This window comes from Phyllobates terribilis, unplaced genomic scaffold (assembly GCF_046119375.1).
Source record: "Phyllobates terribilis strain yellow unplaced genomic scaffold, ASM4611937v1 Scaffold_5__5_contigs__length_657084704, whole genome shotgun sequence".
Taxonomy (NCBI): domain Eukaryota; kingdom Metazoa; phylum Chordata; class Amphibia; order Anura; family Dendrobatidae; genus Phyllobates; species Phyllobates terribilis.
In genome coordinates this window covers 575,587,532-575,603,677 of record NW_027362765.1, presented here as the reverse complement: position 1 = coordinate 575,603,677, position 16,146 = coordinate 575,587,532, and the positions used below count along the sequence as shown (strand labels likewise).

At 43.9% G+C, this 16,146-nt stretch overlaps 1 protein-coding gene across 1 annotated transcript in view; it reads left to right on the top strand.

The window, feature by feature from the left end:
• The window catches only part of CHAT (choline O-acetyltransferase), a 202,789-nt gene that overhangs the window by 98,194 nt on the left and 88,449 nt on the right, over positions 1 to 16,146 (top strand). Inside the window, exons 6-7 of the mRNA XM_073685964.1 lie at positions 2,054 to 2,234; positions 3,240 to 3,417. Coding sequence (XP_073542065.1) covers positions 2,054 to 2,234; positions 3,240 to 3,417 — 359 coding nt within the window. The remainder of the gene's footprint in view (positions 1 to 2,053; positions 2,235 to 3,239; positions 3,418 to 16,146) is intronic.

The following is a 16,146-nucleotide window of genomic DNA, read 5'->3' as shown; positions in this document are numbered from 1 at the left end:
GCTACTGTGCAGGCGCGAGCTCTCGGTTCACTATGTGGATGACGCGTTACATCAATCAAAACAGAACGACGTGATTAGGAGCAGAGAGGACTGACAGACGCCACAGCGAGGACGCCCATTAGACCGGACCACCATCATTTGCACACAGCGCAGGAGCATATCAAATGGTATTTTTTGGGGTGTACAGGGGGTGCTAGCAACAATTGTGGGCATAGCCACATGATGTCAGCTATAATATAGCGCTGACACCCGCTGATGATCGTGCCGGCACTGGGAGTGAGCCCGTATGATCGTCACATGGGAGTGAGCCCGTATGATCGTCACACTGTACATGTACAGCAGTTTGCGGGAACGCACCTCCCGCGGCGTTGTACAAGTACGGTGGATGTCGTGAAGGGGTTAAGGCCCCCCATACACATTACAGAAATGTCACCTAAGCAATAACACTATCTCTGGATATTATATTACTTGTTAACGGTGAAAAGATATCTGGCACTCCATAAGTGGACTAAGATCTTCAAATTTATTTCATGAGCATAAATATAGACAGGACAGCTCAGGCAGCAAAACCAATTCATTTCGACCAGAAGGTCTTAATCATGGTTGACCATGATTAAGACCTTCTAGTCTAAACGCTTTGCTTTTGCTGCCTGAGCTGTCCTGTCTATATTTATGCTCATGAAATAAATTTGAAGATCTTAGTCCACTTACGGAGTGCCAGATATCTTTTCACCGTTAACATCTAACAAGCTCATGTGCCCGTGCACCTGTAGGAGGATTATACTGCAGGACTGGTGAGCTGGAATCCCCATTATCTGCAGTATATCACTTGTATCCTGCATTTTTTTACCAGTTTCCCCTCTACAGTCTCTATTTACATTTTCAGCCGTTTCTCATCTAGTGGGAGAAGACTAACTGCTCTGATCTCTCCCATAGGCTATACACAGAAAGAAGGATTCCTGCTCTTTGGTAGCCCACAAGCAGAAGCAGCAGAGGCAAAGGAAATTATACAGCAGTATTGAGCAGTGTAGCTGGGAATCAAACTCTAGGATTAGAAAAATTACTTGGTAGAAAGAATGTAGCATGGATCTGTTTCTCTGTGTCAATAAGGACATCAAATAGGCTGTGTAACCAGACACCGTACTGTGCTGACAGTTTATCTTATGTTGAAGATGGAGTTGAGCTGTTTTTCACCGTAGATGGTGAATTTAGTAGGCAGGAGGGAGGGGGGAAAGTGGTTTATATGTGGAGAGCAAAGCACAATTCTCTGATAAGATATATTACAAAGTCTCTTACATTTGCATGTACTATTGATTTATGCTGTTTGTGCAAAGTATAATTCCCACTTATTTTTTTTAAATGTAAATGTAGCTTGTATACATTTTGTAATGGGGTTGACTATCCCACTTTGCTGCCTCTATAGAGAAAATAGCTTCTAAAGTGTGCTTTGACAAGAGTAAGGCCACAGCCCCACTATCAGTATTTGGTCAGTATTCGGTCAGTATGTTTTCTCAAGAGTGGGAGCCAAAACCAGGTGAGGAACAATCAGAGAAAAGGTATAATAGAAACAAGTCACCAATTCTGCATTTATCACCCACTCCTGGTTTTGGCTCCCACTCCTGAGAAAACATACTGACCGAATACTGATCAAATACTGATAGTGGGGCCGTGGCCTAATGCGCCTTATCCCATATTTGGAGTATGGTCCTCACAACTACGAGTGCAGGGACAGCTCAATCTCTTTGTATACAGCAGTCACATGGGAGGAGTGCTCGGTCTACACAGGGTCACACTGTAACTGCTGCATGTTCTTCTCTACACCCTTGTATAGTAGAGTACACTCTACAGTTGTGCATGTCAACAAGGCCATAGACTGCCTTAGTTTCCATAAGGCTTCATTCACACTGCATTTGCAGTGTACGCTTGAGAGGCATACATTGGCATATGTTGTCCTTTGGCTCCCATGTTCACTGCACAGTCAAATTTATTTACAGTACAGCATTATTTCATTGGGGATTAGAGTACAATTACAATCTTTTTTTCAATGTTTTAGGCATGATCTGCCTGTAGACCTTGCTCGAGGCCAGCTGTCTGGACAGCGTATGTGTATGAAACAGTACTATGGGCTATTTTCTTCTTACCGTCTTCCAGGGTCAACAAAGGATACTCTTGTGGCTCAGGAAAGTAGTATCATGCCGGAGCCGGAGCACATTATTGTTGCATGTAACAACCAGGTGAGCACTTTTCTGAGTGACCATACACTCTGGGCCAATAACAGGGTCATTTTTATGGGTACTGTTGTCAAAGTAAATTCTGTTCATGTGGACTATGTTTTATATCTTTTCAATGTTTTTACTATTCTGATACTTTTTCCTACATTCTTTCGTAGTATCTAGTAGGGTTGGTGGTGACAGCTATCAAATTGAACAGTCTTTTATTTAGCTTCAAAAGAATGCACTTTGATCAAAATCAGCTGTACTGTGGATATGTATACTAAACACTTAGAGTGCCAAATTTGGGGAATATTAACCTAATTTCAAGTATACCTTGTAACACCCCCAAAATGTCCACTGTATGATATGGTTTTGCTACACCCTGCCTTTTGTGGTATGATTCTCAGGATATATAGATATAAATGTAAAGATAAATAAAGACATAGTCATGGCATAACTGAATCCGGGTGTTTAGAGCCCCATCCCATATACATTCCCCTTTCCTCACTCCTCCCCTCTTCCCTTTCTTTCTCCACTCTTCCATCTCTTTCTTCTCTCCGTGCCTCTTCTGCTTCTCTCTCTTCTCTTTCCTTCTTCTTCTGTTCTTACTCTCGTGTTGGTGTTAGATCGCTTTGACTGTGAGATTATGTTTATGGAATTAATATTTTTCTTTCAATGTACGTTTTATGATATGGGCCTAGACTGTATGCAGGATTCTTGGAATTGATAATGCTATCTATGGTTATTACTCTCTCACAGTGACTGTTCTTTATTTATATGATTGTACTTCTTTGTTTCTTTTATAAATCAATAAATAAAGATACATTTGAAAAAAATAGTCATTGGTTACAGATGACAAACAAATCCTGTGTAGTCTGATCCTGCTTTCATATTTTTTTCATCAGTTTACCAATTCTCGCCAACATAAACTGCTAGTTGTACTTATTAGACATCTAAACACTGTGCACAAGGAACAGTCTGGCACTGAAAAAAAAAATTAGCCTTTATTTAACTTTGTTCCAACAGTTTTTCGTGTTGGATGTTCTTATTAACTTCCGCCGTCTCAATGAAGGTGATCTATTCACTCAACTTAAGAAAATAGTTAGACTTGCAGAAAATGAAGATGAACGTCTTCCACCAATCGGATTATTAACATCAGATGGAAGAGCAGAATGGGCACAGGCTAGACAAGTGCTAATGAAAGGTAAGCTAACAAGTTTCAAAACACTATGGCAGAGAAAATAAATAAGCCTAAGTACGGAGGCAACTGGATGTTCTCAACGTTCTCAACCGTGAAGCCTACTGGATTTTACATCTTGGCACGCACTCAATGACTATCAGAACTCAATAACAGTGCTTAATCAGTGTTCTGCCCGGTCATTAAATGGTTGGGGGGTCTGGCAGGCAATGCCCATCCCTTCACTGCAGAATATAAGACGCAGGGACATTTTTTTTTTTTCACTAAAAATGTGCCTTACTGCAAAAAATACAGTATACAAAAAAAGCTTTAAAGGAGTTTCCAAAGATAATTAAAAGGCAGCAAAAACATAAATTAAGAAAACAAGATATACTCCCCTGTTACTTCCCTCTGCTCTAGCGCTCCATCCCCTATACTTCCAGCTGGTCTTCTGGTACCCTGGCTGTAGGTGCCATGTCCCGTATTTCAAACCCCAACCAGCATTCTTTGTCAGCTTGACGTGGCTGGGAGTATGGGGAACTCAGCTCTGGAACACAGGAGAGTAAAAGATGTGTCACGGGTTTACCGCAACAGACAGGGGCCAGAAGACCTCAATGTCTGTTTTCACGTACTCCTGCACTGATCAGAAGCACTTCTCCTTCATATTAAATGGTTAGCAGTGCAGTGGTTAAACTGTTCAACTTAGAGTCTCTGATGCTTTCCTGCTTGGATAATCTCAGCTGTTCAGTACTGGCCACACCCCTCTCCTATATATACTCAACTCTGGATTGGCAGTGTTAGGGTATGTGCACACGGTCAGGAGCAGCTTGTGGTCCCAACGCTGTGGAATAGCCATGCAACTTCTGCCCTCATTATGCAAATGAGTGGCACCATTTTTTTTTCACATGCGGATTTTCCTCATAGATGTTAGTCTATGGGGAAAGTCCGCATGCGGACATGCAAGAGAAATTTACATGCTGCGGGTCTGAAAGACGCACCGCATGTCAGTTTCCGCGGGTGAGCCGCAGGTGCCCAGAGACACATAGTGGACATAGGATTTTTAGAAATCCCATCAACTATGCTGTAACATCTGGCCGCGTTGGGTTTGACGCTTCATAAACACACAGCTTCAAACCCGCATTGGCTCCTGTGTGCACATACCCGTAGTTTTTCATGCTGCCTGGTGTGGAGTGGAGGTGTCGGTTGTTGATAGAGGCGTTTCGAGTGTTGATCTGTAAGTGTTGCTTGGTGTTTCGGCTGTGTGCAAATCCTCATCCTCTCCTATTTTATTTTCCTTCCTTTGCTTCTTGGTGTTCCTCTCTGTTGTCTGTGAGTGCATATTTGTATGTTTGGTATTTTCATTTATCCCTGTTTGTCCTTCCTTATTAGTTTAGTTTGTGTATATTCATACACTATTGCTTCCCACTTCAATGGGAGTGGAGGGAGACTGATATAGGGCTGATTCAGGAGTTCAGCAAGGTATGTAACCCCAACGTCTTCACCATCAGAAGTAATCCGGGGAGCAGGGATAGCTAGAGCGCCCCTAGCGTTAGGGACAGGGAAGGAGCCCCTGGCAATGGGTAATCCGAAAACAAAGTTGTGACAAGGATTGAGTATACATTATTTACTTGCTCTTCATACAGCACTACATCAAAGAAAGCCTCTCTCTCTCTCTCTTTCTCTCTCTCTCTCTATATATATTCACATTGAAGGCATCAAAACTATGAAATAACACATGTGGAATTATATACTTAACAAAAAAGTGTGAAACAACTGAAAATATGTCTTATATTCTAGGTTCTTCAAAGTAGCCACCTTTTGCTCTGATGACTGCTTTGCACACTCTTGGCATTCTATTGATGAGCTTCAAGAGGTAGTCACCGAAAATGGTTTTCACTTCACAGGTGTGCCCTGTCAGGTGTAATAAGTGGGATTTCTTGCCTTATAAATGGGGTTGGGACCATCAGTTGTGTTGCGTAGAAGTCTGGTGGATATACAGCTGATAGTTCTACTGCATAGACTGTTAGAATTTGTATTATGGCAAGAAAAAAGCAGCTAAGTGAAGAAAAACGAGTGGCCATCATTACTTTAAGAAATGAAGGTCAGCCAGTCTGAAAAATTGGGCAAACTTTGAAAGTGTCCCCAAGTGCAGTTGCAAAAACCATCAAGCGCTACAAAGAAACTGGCTCGCATGAGGACCGCCCCAGGAAAGGAAGATCAAGAGTCACCTCTGCTTCTGAGGATAAGTTTATCCGAGTCACCAGCCTCAGAAATCGCAGGTTAACAGCAGCTCAGATTGGAGACCAGGTAAATGCCACACAGAGTTCTAGCAGCAGACACATCTCTTCAACAAGTGTTAAGAGGAGACTTTGTGCAGCAGGCCTTCATGGTAAAATTGCTGCTAGGAAACCACTGCTAAGGACAGGCAACAAGCAGAAGAGACAAGTTTGGGCTAAAGAACACAAGGAATGAACATTAGACCAGTGGAAATCTGTGCTTTGGTCTGATGAGTCCAAATTTGAGATCTTTGGTTCCAACCACCGTGTCTTTGTGTGATGCAGAAAAGGTGAACAGATGGACTCTACATGCCTGGTTCCCACCGTGAAGCATGGAGGAGGAGGTGTGATGGTGTGGGGGTGCTTTGCTGGTGACACTGTTGTGGATTTATTCAAAATTGAAGGCATACTGAGCCAGCATGACTACCACAGCATCTTTCAGCGGCATGCTATTCCATCGGGTTTGCGTTTAGTTGGACCATCATTTATTTTTCAACAGGACAATGACCCCAAACACACCTCCAGGCTGTGTAAGGGCTATTTAACCAAGAAGGTGAGTGATGGGGTGCTACGCCAGATGACCTGGCCTCCACAGTCACCAGACCTGAACCCAATCGAGATGGTTTGGGGTGAGCTGGACCGCAGAGTGAAGACAAAAGGGCCAACAAGTGCTAAGCATCTCTGGGAACTCCTTCAAGATTGTTGGAAGACCATTTCCGGTGACTACCTCTTGAAGCTCATCAAGAGAATGCCAACAGTGTGCAAAGCAGTCATCAAAGCAAAAGGTGGCTACTTTGAAGAACCTAGAATATAAGACATATTTTCAGTTGTTTCACACATTTTTTGCTAAGTATATAATTCCACATGTGTTAATTCATAGTTTTGATGTCTTCAGTGTGAATGTACAATTTTCATAGTCATGAAAATACAGAAAAATCTTTAAATGAGGTGTGTCCAAACTTTTGGTCTGTACTGTATATATATATTGTAATGCAGCGGCTTGCGGCATTACTGTAATGGTCCAGGGTGTTCTGGCTGACCATATACCTCTCCCTCAGAAGGACTGATCACATGATTGTGACATCATTGCAGGTCCTGTGTGCACTGAAGGATATATAAATCCTGGTGCTTTTGAAACAGTGTGTGAAAGGCGTGAGGCCTGTTACCTGTGTGTGGGACACCGTTAGCCTGGAGAGGCTTAGTGAGGCCTAGAGAGGCCTGGTGAAGCCTGGAGAGTCCTGAAAGGCAAAGGCTGGATCCTTGTGTGTAAGAGATGCCAGTAGCATTGGAGGGCAAGAGGCTTGGAAGACAAGAGTCCTGAAAGGCAGAGGCTGGATCCCTGTGTAAGAGATGCCAGTAGCCTTGGAAGGTACGAGGGCTGGAGACCCCCATCTGGGAAGACGTAAAGCCACAGCTGTGGCAAAACAAATCTGATGGAAACCGCTAGACCCGGCAAAAGGTAAAGGCGGTGCGTTATATGGACATTGATATAGTTACTTTGCTGAAGGCTGTAACTGGAGCCAAGTGGGCCTGTCTGCCACTTGAAAGGCTCTTGGGTGTTATGTGTGTAAACATGCCGGTGAGCCACTGAGATGGACTGTGTGATAAGCAGTTATGAAGTGTAATAAACTGCTGGATTTCATGTTACTGGAAAACGTTGCATGTGTGCTTTAATTGACCCGGTGAAGCGAGTGTCCCCCAGCATGATGACTAGCGCTGCCTTACATGTGGTTGGAGAATGCGGGCAACTGCAGCCCAGTTGCTAGGGGCAACTGCAGCCTGGTTGCTAGGGGTAACAGCACAGGACGACGATTGTGGATGCAAGCATCTTGCTGTAGCTCGGCGGGGTCACGAAGATTAAAGCATCTTGCTGTAACTCGGCGGGGTTACGAAAATTGTCGTCGCACTCAAACCTGGTTTGCTGTGGCTCGGTAGGGTCACGAAAATTAAAGCATCTTGCTATAACTCGGCAGGGTTACGAAAATTGTCCTCCCACTCAAACCTGGTTTGCTGTGGCTTGGCGGGGCCATGAAATTTCTCCGGGGAGAGCGGTGTGAGATGTCTAGTGTGTACCGCGATGGCCATGAATGGTACAGTATCTCCAGACGGAATGGAGAAGGGATTAGATGACCGGCTGCAAACGTCCAGCAGGAAAATGGAGTGTCCTGAAGAAATGCTGGAGCAGATAAAGATGGCTGTGAAGGGAGCAGCAAATGAGACTGAAGCTATTGAGCGATTAAAGTGCCTGTTAAAATTGCAGCAGCAGGCATTTGAGAAACAACAGCAGGTATTGGAGAAACGACAACAGATCGTGGTGCAGGAAGGGCAGGAGCTGTTGGCCCGTTACAGAAAGGCGACAGCGGACCATTCCTTGAGTTCTCCTGTGGCGCCGGTACTATCCCAGAGTGCCCCGGGAGGTGGTAAGAGATGTTGTGAACTGGGTCCTAAGGCTATTGCTGAATTTTTTTGTAAAAATCCCCACAACAGGTGTGGGTGTCCAAAAGGGGGCAGAGTCTCAAAAGGGGGCGGATTTTCAAAAGAGCATGGAGTATAGAAAACTAAAATTTGTTACTGGTTGTGGGTTGGTACCGCCTAAAAATGACAATTTGACCATTGATAACGGGGTAGCTCTAGTAGAAGGGGTTGACGTCAAGGTGGGAGGTGACTTGTTGGTCTACGACACCATGGGAAGTGACTCAGACCCCACAACTGATGGTGACACTATGAAAGTAGAAAGAGAGTTCAGTCAGGAGGGGCTAGACGAGGGGAGAGAGTCCCCCTCTCGTCGTCGACGGCACAAGGGCCACAAAAAAGTTGCTCCTGTAGATTTTGCTGAAAGGGCAAATAAAGAAAATGCAAGGCTGCGTGCCTTTATTCCGAGTTTGGATCCTCTTTTAGAAGAAGAGGAGGTGACGTTGCTAGTAGCAACCTCCGATACAGTACTGAGACTGAAGGATCAGGATCCGACAGCCCTGAAAGAGGAGGCGGCCAGTCATGACCAAGAGCTGGAGCCTATCAGGCAGCAGTATCAGAGTGACGTGCAGCAACGAAGGGAAAACCATGAAGAACGTGTCCTCAGACCAGCTGAGCCTGGAGTCTGAATGGCAGAAAATAAACCAGGTTGTAAGGAACTTGCAGCGAGAACTGGAAGAAAGCAGAGAGGAAATCAACAAATGGAAAGAAAGGTTCCAGAGAAATAAAGAGGAGGTTTCTCAATTGGAGCTTGACAAAGCGGAGTGTGAAGATGAGTTGTGCGAGGTGAAAGATTTCTTCTCCCTGGTACGGTTAGAGCTGAGGCAGGTGAAGCAAAAGCTGGATGAGGGTCTACACCAGAGGGATAGGGAGCTGTCTGCCCTAAAAAAGGCGCTGCAGGATGAAGTTTCTGGACGTGATCAAAACCTAGAACGACTGCGCGAACAGTTCAACCAGGAGCTGTGTGAATTCAAGAAGGAGTGTGGTGAACTAAGTAAGAAACTGCAACAAATTAAGAGAGACTATGAGCATCTCCTCAGGGTTAAGGAAAAACTAGAGGCGGATAAGGCTGATGCAGAGCGCATGCGCCAAGTGGTTGAGACCACTCTGCAGGACACCCGTGATGAAAATGATGATCTCCGCAGAAAGACCCTAGGTCTGGAAGCTCAGGTGAAGGAGCTGCAGACGTTCTGTGATAATCTCCAGAGGGCAGAGACGTGCCTTAAGGAAAGAATCAGCAAGATGGAAGCTGAGCGGAAAAAGATGGAGGAGTCTATCGGAGAAGCCACAGACCAGGGCCAGAAGTTGGCCACTGGAGATGGGAGGTATGAAGCAGATGCCTCCTCGAATAATGCGAGCTCGGATGATTCGGTGGACGTAAGAGCCGAGATCAAGGAGCTCAAGGAGTCGCTACAAGCCCATTTGAAGCAACAGAAGCTTGAGAGACTGGCTGAGAGCCGATTGGGCACATTGGAGACAGAGAGGTCCGAGAGAACTCTACTGTTAAAGGAGCAGTTGAAGCAGGAAGAGCTTCAGACATGGGCTGCTGAGAGGCGAGTAGCTGAGCTAGATGAAGAAGTTTTCGAACTCAAAGGTCGCCTAGCAAAGCATCACTTAGTGAACGAGGCCTCCTTGGAGAAGGAAAAGGGCAAACAAGTTGCACTTTCTCCTTTATACCATGAGAAGGTGGACCTGAGGAGAGCTAAGAGAGTGTTAACAGAAAATAAGTATGAAATGGAAGTGGTCAAGATGAAAATTCTTGAATTTGTAGCTGCGAGTCAGCTCAGAGGAAGCATACAGGGTGAAGAAGCTGAAAGTCTGTTGTCCCTGAAACCTGAGCCGGTTGATCGTCTGGAAACCACTAGTGAGACAGAAACGTCTCGGTACAAGTGCCTCATAGATGTACCCGAGGATTTGAGAGAAGAATGCACCAGTGAGTCCGTGCATGAAGAGTTTAAGAAGGCCATGGGAGCCTGTAAGGTGTACTCATCCTCAGAAGCTAAACAGCTGGTGGTCCTGTCCACAACCGAAGTCACAGTGAAGAGGGTGGCTATCCTAAGTGACATGCACTGGCGATGTATTCACACAAAGCGGTTTGTCCGGTTGAAGACAGAACAAGCCATTATACAACTGGAGCTTATGAGAAAAGCTCAAAGTCTGCGTGAAGAGGTCATCCGGGTGCCTCATGCTCTGGTGAGAAAGCTCATTGGGAGAAATGGCCGAGCCATGCAAATGATGATAAAGAAGTCTGGTGTGATGAAAGTAAGCAGTCCACGTGATCGATAGGACTGGATACCAGATGAAAACGGCATGGAGTCATTCTCCGCTGTAGGAACAGAAGAAAGTCTGGCATATATACGCATGCTGATGGAGTACCGAGTGACCTACCTGCGAGAGGTAGAACAGTTGAATCTCGCTAGACTGCGAGTGGAAAGACAGAATCGCCTGAGCAGCAGAAGATGGCAGCCGTCTAGAAATTGTGAGACCAGACAGAGAAAGGGCCCTTCAAATAATAGAACGGCTAAAGTAGAAGTTAGAGACTTTCCAAAATGTCCTGAGGATAGTGGGCGTGGGTTTAGAGGTAGTGAGACCTCCAGTAACTCAGGTCTGAGTGTCTCATACAAACGACCCAATAGAGTACAGGACACTACGGAGTCGAACCGGACCTTAGATACCAGGGCATGTGAGTCACACTGCTGTATTGACCGCTGGGAGCGGGGGAGGTCTGACAAGGTTACGACTGACCGCTGGGAGCGGGGGAGGTCTGACAATGTTACGACCTGGAAATGTGACTTGACGAAGTCAGTGACAATGACAGATGGTAGGTCTCTAAAGAATGGGCTAATGTTGATGACTAATGTCTCTGTGTGAACTGTGGGTTATAATGTGATTGTGTATATTATGTGTTCAACCCCACAAGTTTAAACAGAGGGGGGGGATATGTAATGCTGCGGCTTGCGGCATTACTGTAATGGTCCACGGTGTTCTGGCTGACTATGTACCTCTCCCTCAGAAGGACTGATCACATGATTGTGACATCATTGCAGGTCCTGTGTGCACTGAAGGATATATAAATCCTGGTGCTTTTGAAACAGTGTGTGAAAAGCGTGAGGCCTGTTCCCTATGTGTGGGACACCGTTAGCCTGGAGAGGCTTAGTGAGGCCAGGTGAAGCCTGGAGAGTCCTGAAAGGCAAAGGCTGGATCCTTGTGTGTAAGAGATGCCAGTAGCCTTGGAGGGCAAGAGGCTTGGAAGACAAGAGTCCTGAAAGGCAGAGGCTGGATCCCTGTGTGTGCAAGAGATGCCAGTAGCCTTGGAAGGTATGAGGGCTGGAGACCCCCATCTGGGAAGCAGTAAAGCCACAGCTGTGGCAGAACAAATCTGATGGAAACCGCTAGACCCGGCAAAAGGTAAAGGTGATGCGTTATATGGACATTGATATAGTTACTTTGCTGAAGGCTGTAACTGGAGCCAAGTGGGCCTGTCTGCCACTTGAAAGGCTCTTGGATGTTATGTGTGTAACATGCCGGTGAGCCACTGAGATGGACTGTGTGATAAGCAGTTATGAAGTGTAATAAACTGCTGGATTTCAGGTTACTGGAAAACGTTGCATGTGTGCTTTAATTGACCCGGTGAAGCGAGTGTCCCCCAGCATGATGACTAGCACTGCCTTACAATATGTATATATATATAAATAGGCATCAAAACTATGAATTAACACATGTGGAATTATATACTTAACAAAAAAGTGTGAAACAACTGAAAATATGTCTTATATTCTAGGTTCTTCAAAGTAGCCACCTTTTGCTTTGATGACTGCTTTGCACACTCTTGGCATTCTCTTGATGAGCTTCAAGAGGTAGTCACCAGAAATGGTCTTCCAACAATCTTGAAGGAGTTTCCAGAGATGCTTAGCACTTGTTGGCCCTTTTGCCTTCACTCTGCGGTCCAGCTCACCCCAAACCATCTTGATTGGGTTCAGGTCTGGTGACTGTTGAGGCCAGGTCATCTGGCGTAGCACCCCATCACTCTCCTTCTTAGTCAAATAGCCCTTACACAGCCTGGAGGTGCGTTTGGGGTCATTGTCCTGTTGAAAAATAAATGATGGTCCAACTAAACGCAAACCCGATGGAATAGCATGCGGCTGCAAGATGCTGTGGTAGCCATGCTGGTTCAGTATGCCTTCAATTTTGAATAAATCCCCAACAGTGTCACCAACAAAGCACCCCCACACCATCACACCTCCTCCTCCATGCTTCACGGTGGGAACCAGGCATGTAGAGTCGATCCATTCACCTTTTCTGCGTCGCACAAAGACACGGTGGTTGGAACCAAAGATCTCAAATTTGGACTCATCAGACCAAAGCACAGATTTCCACTTGGCTAATGTCTATTCCTTGTGTTCTTTAGCCCAAACAAATCTCTTCTGATTGTTGCCTGTCCTTAGCAGTGGTTTCCTAGCAGCTATTTTACAATGAAGGCCTGCTGCACAAAGTCTCCTCTTAACAGTTGTTGCAGAGATTTTTATGCTGCTAGAACTCTGTGTGGCATTGATCTGGTATCTAATCTGAGCTGCTGTTAACCTGCGATTTCTGAGGCTGGTGACTCAGATAAACTTATCCTCAGAAGCAGAGGTGACTCTTGGTCTTCCTTTCCTGGGGCGGTCCTCATGTGAGCCAGTTTCTTTGTAGCGCTTGATGGTTTTTGCAACTGCACTTGGGGACACTTTCAAAGTTTGCCCAATTTTTCGGACTGAGTGACCTTCATTTCTTAAAATAATGATGGCCACTCGTTTTTCTTTACTTAGCTGCCTTTTTCTTGCCATAATACAAATTCTAACAGTCTGTTCTGTAGGACTATCAGCAGTGTATCCACCAGACTTCTGCACAACACAACTGATGGTCCCAACCCTATTTATAAGGCAAGAAATCCCACTTATTAAACCTGACAGGGCACACCTGTGAAGTGAAAACCATTTCCGGTGACTTCCTCTTGAAGCTAATCAAGAGAATGCCAAGAGTGTGAAAGCAGTCATCAAAGCAAAAGGTGGCTACTTTGAAGAACCTAGAATATAAGACATATTTTCAGTTGTTTCACACTTTTTTTGTTAAGTATATAATTCCACATGTGTTAATTCATAGTTTTGATGCCTTCAGTGTGAATGTACAATTTTCAAAGTCATGAAAATACAGAAAAATCTTTAAATGAGAAGGTGTGTCCAAACTTTTGGTCTGTACTGTATATACTGCATATACAGTGCTCAGCATAACAGACTACACCCCCTTTAAAAAGTAAGATTTTAAAAAATATCTCACTGAACACGAGAACAATTTCCAAAATTTTGACAAGACAGTTTCATTTTTTTAACCCATAACGTGAAAGTAAGGTTAATAATATTACTTTCATTACAAAATTAGTTTTTATACAAAAGTGAGTCAATGGCCAAGTATGTCTCCTGATGTGAACCCAATTGTATACCTATGGGGAATTCTGCAGAGACAAGTTGTCATCAATCTCCATCCAGCCTCTAAAAGAGGTCATTCTTGAATAGTAGAAAAAAGATAGATGTTGCAATATGTCATCAACTTGTTCATTCTTACTTAGAAGACTTGGTGCTGTCCTTAAAAATCATGGAGGTCATACAAATTATTAAATGTAGTAGGTTTTGATGAGGGGTGTATTCATTTTCGCATCAACTAATTTGAGTAAAACTGAAGATTTTGTAATGAAAGTTATATTATTAAAGAAGTTGTCCACTACTTTTACATTGATGCCCTATCCGTAAGATAGGGCATCAATGTATGATTGGTCTGGGGTCCCGCACACGGCACCCCCGCCGATCAGCTGTTATCGGTGCCGGCGATAGCAATAACAATTCAATTGAATGGGACGCGGATGTGCAGTACACCGCGGCAGCCACTACTACTTGACAGCGGAGCCCCGTAGGTGAGCAGTTCCAGCTGCTGGCACCGATAACAGCTGATCTGCAGGGGTGCCAGGTGCGGGACCCCAGCCGATCATACATTGATGCCCTATCCTAAGGATAGGGCATCAATGTATAAGTAGTGGACAACCCCTTTAAGCTTCCATTCATGTTATGTGTTAAAAAAAATTTCTATGAAACTCAGTCTTGTCATAATTTTGGAAATTGTTACCGAGTTCAGTTAAATATTGATTAAAATGTTACTTTTCAAAGGCAGTGTGTACTCATTTATGCTGAGTATTATGTGTGTGTATACATAGTCCATTGAAAAAGTATTCATACCCTGTTAACTTTTCTACATTTTTTCACATTACACCCACAAATTTAAATGTATTTTATTAGTATTTTAAGTGAAATACCAACACAAAATACCAATTATTTGTGAAGTATAAAGGAAATGATATATGATTTTCTAATCATTTAAAAAATATAAATCTGAATATTGTGAAGCACATTTGTATTCATCCCCCTGTAATCTGATACCCCTGAATAAAATCCTGAGTGACCAGATGCCTCCAGAAGTCACATAATTAGTAAATTGAGTCCACCTATGTGTAATTTATTCTCAGTATAACTACAGCTGTTCTGTGAAGGCCTCAGAGGTTTGCTTGAGATCATTAGGGATCAAACAGCATCATGAAAACCAAGGAACACACCAGACAGGTCAGGGATAAAGAAAAGTAGAGTTAGGTCGTAGAATCTGCTTGCTCCCTCTCTGTTGGTATCTCCCCAAAAAAAAAATCTCATCACATTTTCAGCTCACTTTGATAAGATGCAAGTAAAACCTGCATCTCTTAAAAGACTAATTCAGATGTCCATGTAAATCTGCCTGTTCACGGACCGCAATGCACAGACTGGCCGTAGTTTTCCCAACCTGAGTGTGACAGCCTTAAAGAAATACAGTGACTTGAAAAACATTAACTTTTCCATATTTTTTCACTTTACACCCACAAACTTAAATGTATTGTATTGGGTTTTTATTTAATATACCAACACAAAGTATTTGTGAAGTGTTAAGGAAATGATACAAGGTTTCTAAATAATTTAAAAATATAAATCTGAAAATTGTGACGTGCATTTGTATTCAGCTTCCCTCAGTCAATACTTTGTGAGACTATCTTTTACTGCAACTACTGCTGCAAGTACTTTGGGGTAGGTCTCTTCCGACTTTGCACATCTAGAGGCTGAAATTTTGGCCCATTCATCTTAGCTCAGTGAGCTTGGTTGTAGAGTGCCTGTGAACAACAATTGTCAAGTCTTGCCACAGATTCTCAATGAGATTTAGGTCTGGACTGCGAATGGGCCATTCACACACATGAATATGTTTTGATCTAAACCATTCCATTGTAGCTCAGGCAGTATGCTTAGAGTCATTGTCCTGCTGCAAGGTGAACCTACACCCCAGTTTCAAGTCTTTTGCAGCCTCTAACAGGTTTTCCTTCAGGACTGCCCTATATTTAGACTCTGACAGTTTCCCAGTCACTGCTGAAGAAAAGCATCCCCACAGTAGGATGCTGCCACCATCATGTTTGACGGTGGAGATGGTGTTTTCAGGGTGATATGCAGTATTAGTTTTTCGCCACAAATAGTGTTTTACATTTAGCCAAAAAAGTTCTACTTTGATCTCATCTGACCAGAGCACCTTCTTCTACATGCTAGCTGTGTCCCCTACATTGATTTTTACAAACTGCAAATGTGACTTAAGGCTTGCTTTCAAAAATGGTTTTCTGCTTACCACTCTTCTATAAAGGCCATATTTATGGAGTATATGACAAATAGTTGTCCTTTGGACAGATTTTCTCACCTGAGGTGTGGATCTCTGTAGCTCCTCCATGGGCCACTTGACCATGGGCCACTTGGCTGCTTCTCTAGTCAGTGCTCTCCTTGCTTGGGATGTTGAATTATGTGAACGACCATGTCTTAGTAGGTTTGCTGTTGAGCCATGCTCCTTTTATTTTTGGATGATGGGTTGATCAGTTCTCAGGGAGATGTTCAGAGCTTGAGCTATTTTTTTATAACCTAACCCT